The sequence below is a fragment of the Rhincodon typus genome, chromosome 6 (assembly GCF_021869965.1).
Source record: "Rhincodon typus isolate 14 chromosome 6, sRhiTyp1.1, whole genome shotgun sequence".
NCBI classification, from domain to species: Eukaryota; Metazoa; Chordata; class Chondrichthyes; order Orectolobiformes; family Rhincodontidae; genus Rhincodon; species Rhincodon typus.
This window is the reverse complement of record NC_063337.1, coordinates 94,482,450-94,490,105: the sequence shown is the minus strand read 5'-3', so window position 1 is coordinate 94,490,105 and position 7,656 is coordinate 94,482,450. Positions and strand designations below refer to the sequence as shown.

General features: G+C 43.7%; 1 protein-coding gene across 1 annotated transcript in view; it reads left to right on the top strand.

Annotated features, from left to right (window-relative positions):
• Window positions 1–7,354: 7,354 nt before the first annotated feature.
• cdc16 (cell division cycle 16 homolog (S. cerevisiae)) overlaps window positions 7,355–7,656 on the top strand; it is a 34,403-nt gene continuing 34,101 nt past the window's right edge. Inside the window, exon 1 of the mRNA XM_048598415.1 lies at window positions 7,355–7,524. Coding sequence (XP_048454372.1) covers window positions 7,459–7,524 — 66 coding nt within the window. The 5' untranslated portion in view covers window positions 7,355–7,458. The remainder of the gene's footprint in view (window positions 7,525–7,656) is intronic.

The following is a 7,656-nucleotide window of genomic DNA, read 5'->3' as shown; positions in this document are numbered from 1 at the left end:
TTGTACACTCACAGTACCTGCAACTGTCTGTGTCACTATCATTATACCTGGCCTCTTCCACCTCTGAAGTGGAAGACTTTGAGAAAACTCATTAAGTTCATGCTCCGATAATGTTTTTCACACAAAGAGGAGGGGCAATCTGGAGCTCTCTCCCCCTGAAAAACTGTTGAAACTGTGAGGGGGCGACTGAAAATTTTAAGACTGAGATCCATAGATTATTGTTGGGTAAAAGTCTTACAGGATAGGAAACTAAGGCAGTTAGACTAGATTGTAGTGCGCATAAGTCATGATGTAATTCAATGGTGGAACAGACCTGAATGCGGATCACTGCTTCCTGTTCCTGTAGTCCTATGATCATTGCCAGTGTTTAGCAACTTAATGGTGTACCAGCATTTAACCCTCAGCCACACGACTTAAAATAGATAATATGGCCTTCTTCACATTGTTGTTTGTGAGATCTTCCTGTGTCCAAATTGACTGCTGTTTTTCTTTCATTACAGCAGTCACGTTTCAAAACAGTACTCCAATGGCTGTGAAGCATTTTGGGACATCTTCAAGTTGCGATATGTGCTATTCTAATGCAAGCTTTTCATTCTTTCTGTTGACTCCTCTCCCATGGCCTCTTTTGCCTGTCTTCCTACAATTCTCAAGTCCTGCTGCTCCTGTAGGGTTGGAATTGTCTGTGATGGTGCTCTGTTCTAGCTGGATTGCATTGAACCTGCTTTTCCTAAGAAGGGAGAAAAGAAAATCAGTTCGGATTTTCTAAGACAATTCAAAATGCAAGTGAATTGCCTTTCAAGGCTGGAAATAGCCCCAGTACAGGTTATGTGATTCAGTAGAATGGGTGTGATTTCTGATTAAGTTTGTGTGTTTGCAGTTTTTCCATCCAGAAACAATCTCAATTGTATAAATTCCCCTGCTAGACCAGAGTGGACAGAGAAAACATATGAAAGAAATGGGACAACAGTGGAAGCAGATTCCATAGTAACTTTCAAAAGTAAATTGGATAAATATTTGAAGAGGAAAACCTACACAGGCTTATGAAGGAAGAACAGGGGACTGGCATTAATAGGTCAGCTCCTACAGACACGATAATCTTTCTGTCCTGTAGGATTTGATGATGCTATATATGGTCAGAACTTGGCTTGAGTTAAAATACAGACAGTAGGATTTGGATGAGCTGAGGTCTATGAAAATAACACATATGTGAGGAAGACCACGAGTTCATTGGAATAAACAAGTCTGGAGGTAAAAAAAATGCATATAAGAAGATTATAGCCAGAGATGAACATGAAGGAGCTGGTGTTCCAAAGGGACGGGTTCCAATGGAGAGTTAGTTAACTAGAGGTCAGGAACTATGGAGAGATGAGCTTTAATGGGAAATGAGGTTTTCCTTATCTCTGCCACGTCTGATTCAAACAGCAGTTGAGGTAATGAAAAGGAACCAGGCATCCCCTTTGAAATTTCCAGTTGGGCCGAAGAGCCTGTTTCCATGCTGTATTACTCTATGACACCACCAATAACCAGCAAAAGAAACCAAAAACCTTGAAAGGAATCCTATCCGATCAAACTGAGATAACATTTCCTGTGGTTATTGATGCACTCCAGGCCCTCTGGGTGTGCACCAGTGGCCAAAGGTCTCAAGCACATCAGCGAACACTGTGTGCCCCTTTCTAAGGACACTAGGCAGGGACAGACTTTCGGAAGAGAAGCACAGTTGACTGAGTGGGGCCCTTGCTTGCTTGCCCTGTGGCCATCTTGATCGGCCCCAGCAGCAGCGCTATCCTCACTAGGAGGCTGAACTGTAGTTGAATCAAGGAGCCATTACCTGGGCTGAGGAGGTGGTGTAGCGGTAACGTCAATGGACTATTCATTGAAAGTGCCAAACTAATGTTCCAGAGATGAATCCCATGGTGAAATTTGAAGTCAATAACAAAATCTGGAATTAAAAGAGCATCTAATGGCAACCATGTAACCATTATTGACTGTTGTAAAAAACTATTTGGTTCACTAATCTTTTTTGAGGAAGGAAATCTGCCATCCGTACCTGGTCTGGCCCCCAGAACCTTGGCACTGTGATTGACTCTCAATTTCCCTCTGGCAAGCTACCCAGCCCGATGGCAATCAGGGATTGCCCAGCTAGTCTCATGCCAACATCTCATGAATGAATAGTTTTAAAAAATGAATGAGGAATTGCAATGTGACACGTCCAACATCAATGTGAACACAGACAGACGCCTCCATGAGTTTGTGATCAGTCCGTTGTGTGGGTCTGCTGTTTGCCATGTACCTTACATGGGCAAAATCCTCCAATCTGAAAATAGGGATTTCGATCTGGATCAGACAAGAAACTTCCTTCATTCCTTTCCTGGTCGGTTCTCTGACGCAGAGTCTGGCCCAGCTGTGAAACTTCACAGAAACTGTGCAACCGTATTACAGCAATAGCTACTGTGCTCCTGTAAGTAGAGATTCCAGATCTGCTTTGATAAGCTACTGAGAGAAAGAAAGTGAGCTAGTCTGTAGTTAAATTGGTTGGGGTGGGAAGTAGGGTGACAATAGGTTGGATAACAGGGGTGAAGGGTGGGAGCATAGGAAACAGGAGAGGAGGAGGTCATATATCCTTTCAGAGATAGTAGGAACTGCAGATGCTGGAGAATCTGAGATAACAAGGTGCTCAGATTTCATTCAGATCTTCAGATTTCTGAAGAAGGGTCTAGGCCCAAAACGTCAGCCTTCCTGCTCCTCTGATGCTGCTTCGCCTGCTGTGTTCATCCAGCTCTACACCTTGTTATCTCATATATCCTTTCAAGCCTGCTCTGACATTCAAACTGTTCGAGGCTAATCATCTATCTCAAAACCATTTATCTTCACTATCCCCATATTGTTCAATGTCAGCAGTATCCAGAAATCTGTCAATTTCCATAATGGTCTGATCTCTGACAATCTGGAGACCAGTAGATCTGGGCCCTTGTCTCACTTTCTGCTATTTGTTACCCTTGGGTGACAGCACCATCTGCTGCAAGAATACGGTAATACAGGACATGTGTGCCCCATTCATAGCCTCTCTGCTCCTATGATGCTGCTTGGCCTGCTGTGTTCATCCAGCCCTGCACCTTGTTGTCATAAATCTGGAATCTTTGGTTGATGCTGCAGTGCCACACTTAGGGAATTCTGTTCAGCTGATGGTGCTGTCTTTTGGATGCGATATTTTGTTTGCACTCTTAGGTAGCTATAAAAGATTCCACTGCACTACTTACAGAAAATTGGGAGTAATCTTCTGGTGTCCTGAGCCAATATTTGTCCCTCAACGAGATTCACCAAATTGAAATATTATCTGGTTTGTGTTATTTGTGGGACCTTACTGTGTGCAAATTGGCTGCTGTGTATCCTACAGTACAACTGTGGCTACACTTTAAGTATATTTTATTGGCTGGAAAGTACCTTGAGACATCCTGAGGACGTGGAAGATACTAGGAAAACATAAATTCTTTCTTTTTCATTATTTTTGTCAGCAAGGCTGTACAGTGAGGGAGGCAGCCCTCCATCAAATCTGAGGTTCTAACCACTCCAGAATGTACAGAGTCACTGGGATGAAGCGTGGCTAGTGGGTACAATCATTACTGCGGGCACAGCACTGATCCATGACATATTTACCTGCCTGGATTTGCCCGATAGAGTCATAGAGTCATAGAGCTGTACAGCATTGAAACAGACCCTTTGGTCCAACTCGTCCATGCCGACCAGATATCCTATATAAATCTAGTCCCATTTACCAGCATTTGGCCCATATCCCTCTAAACCCTTCCTAATCATAAACCCATCCAGATGCCTTTTAAATGCTGTAGTTGTACCAGCCTCCACCACTTCCTCTGGCAGCTCATTCCATACACGCACCACCCTCTGTGTGAAAATGTTGGCCCCTGTATCCCTTTTACATACTTCCCTTCTCACCTTAAATCTATGCCCTCTAGTTTTGGACTCCCCCACCCCGGGGAAAAGACCCTGCCTAATTACCGTATCCATGCCCCTCATTATTTTATAAACCTCTATAAAGGTCACCCCTCAGTCTCCGATGCTCCAGGGAAAATAGCCCCAGCCTATTCAGCCTCTCCCTATAGCTCAAACCCTCCAACCCTGGCAACATCCGCGTAAAACATTTCTGAACCCTGTCAAGTGTCACAACATCCTTCCTACAGGAGGGAGACCAGAATTGCACTCAGTACTCCAAAAGTGACAGAACCAATGTCCTGAACAGCTGCAACATGACCTGCCAACTCCTATAGTCAATGCATTGACCAATAAAGGCAAGCATACCAAATGCCTTCTTCACTATCATATCTACCTGCGACTCCACTTTCAAGGAACAATGAACCTGCACTCCAAGGTCTCTTTGTTCACCAACACTCCCCAGGACCTTACCATTAAGTGTGTAAGTCCTGCCCTGATTTGCTTTTCCAAAATGCAGCACCTCACATTTATCTACATTAAACTCCATCTGCCACTCCTTGGCCCATTGGCCCATCTGATTAAGATCCCGTTGTACTCTGAGGTAACCTTCTTCGCTGTCCAGTACACCCTGACCACAGGGAGTGTTCCATAATGAGCTGGTCTACTATTGTTACTCCATTTTTTGGGGGATCCAGGCCTTGACCCTGCTCTGGACCACACCTGTTAGATTCATATCTGGAAATGGCAGTGTTTAATTAAGAACAAAAGTCACTTAATAGGCATGGCAAAATTAACGGGAGTAAAAGTAAAGCTTGCATTTCCAAATTGTTTTTCACAACTGAGTGTAGTCATAGTTGTAATGCAGGGAATGCAGCTAACGAGCAGATTAGGTGTTAGCTAAGAGATAAATATTGATTTAGAACCCCCTCTCCCACACCAACTCTGATAGAACTCCCTTACCCTCCTTTAATAGTTTAGGTCCACAGGAAAGAGCAGAGAGAGAATGGGTTTGACATGATTTCTGTCAATACTGATCCACAGTTTCATCCAAGATTTTTACGCAGAAGTCAAACTTGAACCTACAACTTTCTGACTCAGATGGAGAGTGCTACACATGGCTAACCCAAGAGTTACTCATCAGAAGTGATAAACATTAATAAAGCATTATGACCATTCACCAGGAGTCACTGTTACTAATTAAATATAGCAATCATATCAACTAATGATCAGCCCTCTATGAATACTTACAATGCAATCAACATAGAATTTCCAGCACAAAAACAGACTATTTGGTCTAACAAGAATACCAACTTATATTCATACAACATTTTTAATTATCAAAATGTCCCAAGGCGCTGTACTGGAGCATTATAAACAATGTATGACACCAAGCTACATAAAAAGATATTAGGTCAGGGAATCAAAAGTTTAGCCAAAGTGGCTAGTTTTAAGACTGTCTTAAAGGAGGACAGTGGGGTAGGGATGTGGAGAGATTGAGGGAATCCTAGAGTTTATATATCCTCAGCAACTGAAGGCATGGTCTTCAATGGAAAATTGAATTAAAATAAAACTGAGGTTGACCAGAGACCCAGGATTGTACGAGCAAAGCTAGCACAGAGGGTTGTGGATCTGGAGGACGTTAAGAGCTAGCTAGGGGCAAAACAATGCTGGGAATTGACAATAGGGGTGTTTAAAATGAAGGCATTGTGTCATGGGGATCTTGTGATAACAGGGGCAGAAGGAAACGGGAGAAGGACTTGCTGCAAGTTAAGACCCAGGCAGTGGTGTTTCGGATTAGCTTAAATTCACAGACAGTATGACATGAAGGTGGGTGGGAAGATGAATTGTGAAGAGGATGCAGAAATCTGATTTAGACAAATTGTGTGAATGGGCAAATGCATGGCATATGCAGTATAATATGGATAAATGAAAGCTTGTTCACTTTCGCAACAAAAACAGGAAGGTAGATTGGGAAAAGGGAAGGTTCAGTGAGACCTGGGTGCCTTGTACACCAATTGTTGAAAGTAAGCATGCAAGTGCAGCATATGGTGAAGAAAGTAAATAGTATATTGGCCTTTATAGCAAGAGGATTTCGGTACAGGAGCAGGGTTGTCTTCCTACATTTATATAGGGCTTTGGTGAGACCATACCTGGAATATTGTGCGTGGATTTGGTCTCCTTATCTGAGAAAGGGTGATCTGGCTGTGGAGGGAGTGCGATGAAGGTTTACCAGACTGATTCCTGGGATAGCAGGAGTGAAGTATGAAGAAAGACTGAATTGCTTAGGACTGTATTCACTGGAGCTTAGAAGACTGAGAGGGTAACCTTGTAGAAACCTATAAAATTCCAACAACACTCGACCCGGTAAATGCACAGTAAATGATGTTACCGATGACCAGGGAATCCAGAACCAGGGCCATAGTATAAGGATAGACCATTTAGGACTAAAATGATATCTTCACCCAGAGAATAGTGAGCCTGTGGAATTGTCTGCCACAAGAAACAGTAGAGGCCAAGCATTGAATGTTTTCAACTAGAAGACCATAAGATTGAGGCTGGGTCCACTGTTCAATCATGGTGGTATATTTCTCAACCCGATTCACTCGCCTTCTCTTCCTAACCCTTGACCCCTTACTAATCAAGAACCTATCTATCTCTGTCTTAATGACTTGGCCTCCACAGCCCTCTGCGGCAATCAGTTCCACAGATTCACAAGATATAGATTTTAGGGCCAAAAGACCAAAAGGAATGGGTGTAAGTGGGAACAGGGTACTGAGTTGGATGATCAACCATGATCATACTAAATGGTGGAGCAAGCTCAAAGGGCTGAATGGCCTACATCTGTTCCTATTTTCTATGTTATTAAAATGTGGGGGATTGCAGCCTGGATGCAATGAAAGAGACAAATCTAGAGATACCAAAGGTTTTGATAAGGATTCCAGCAGCAGATAAACTACACAGTGGAAATGTAGTCCAAATATGATTTCAATTATGAAATTTATTCTACGTCTCCTCTTATCACAGTTTCCAGAAAACAACTTTTACCTTTAACCATTGAAGGAAAAATGCACTTTATTAAGTTGCTAAAATCTCTAGTTCAGATTGTATGTGAAACTGTCAGGCAACCCTGAGGAAAGGGTAGAATATGTGTTCATTTGGATTTGTTAGCATCAGAATCTGCTGAAAAATAAGACTTCACACTATTTCCAACATTTTCAGTTAATAAATGCAGTATTTGATTTTTGAAAGCACTCGGATAATATTTGCTGTCATTTGCGTCAAATGTATTGCCACTGAAAGAAGTAATTGACAATAACTCCCTGATATCCCCTGATCACATTGAGCAGGCGGCTTCATGCTCAGGGAACACTCAGGTTGTCTGCTGGGGCATGGGGAAGCGGGGAGGGGGACCGATTGTTCGGGTTACGGTTCTCCGGGAAGGGGAAGGGTTTGTCAGACGGAAGCAGGGGACCGGAAGTGGCAGCGCGGGAGCGAGGGCAGGTGGCGGCGATGAATCAGAAAGTGAAGCCGGATCGAGAGCGGCTGCGGCGGCGGGTCCGACTCTACTTGGATCAGGTGAGCGAGCAGGATACCCCCAGGAGCAGGCTTCGGGGAACAGGCCTGCGTGCGGGATCCCGTCATTGCGTCGAGAGACCGCCGTTCCCTCGGCACTGACCCTCCGACAGCGCGGCGCTCCCTCGGCACTGA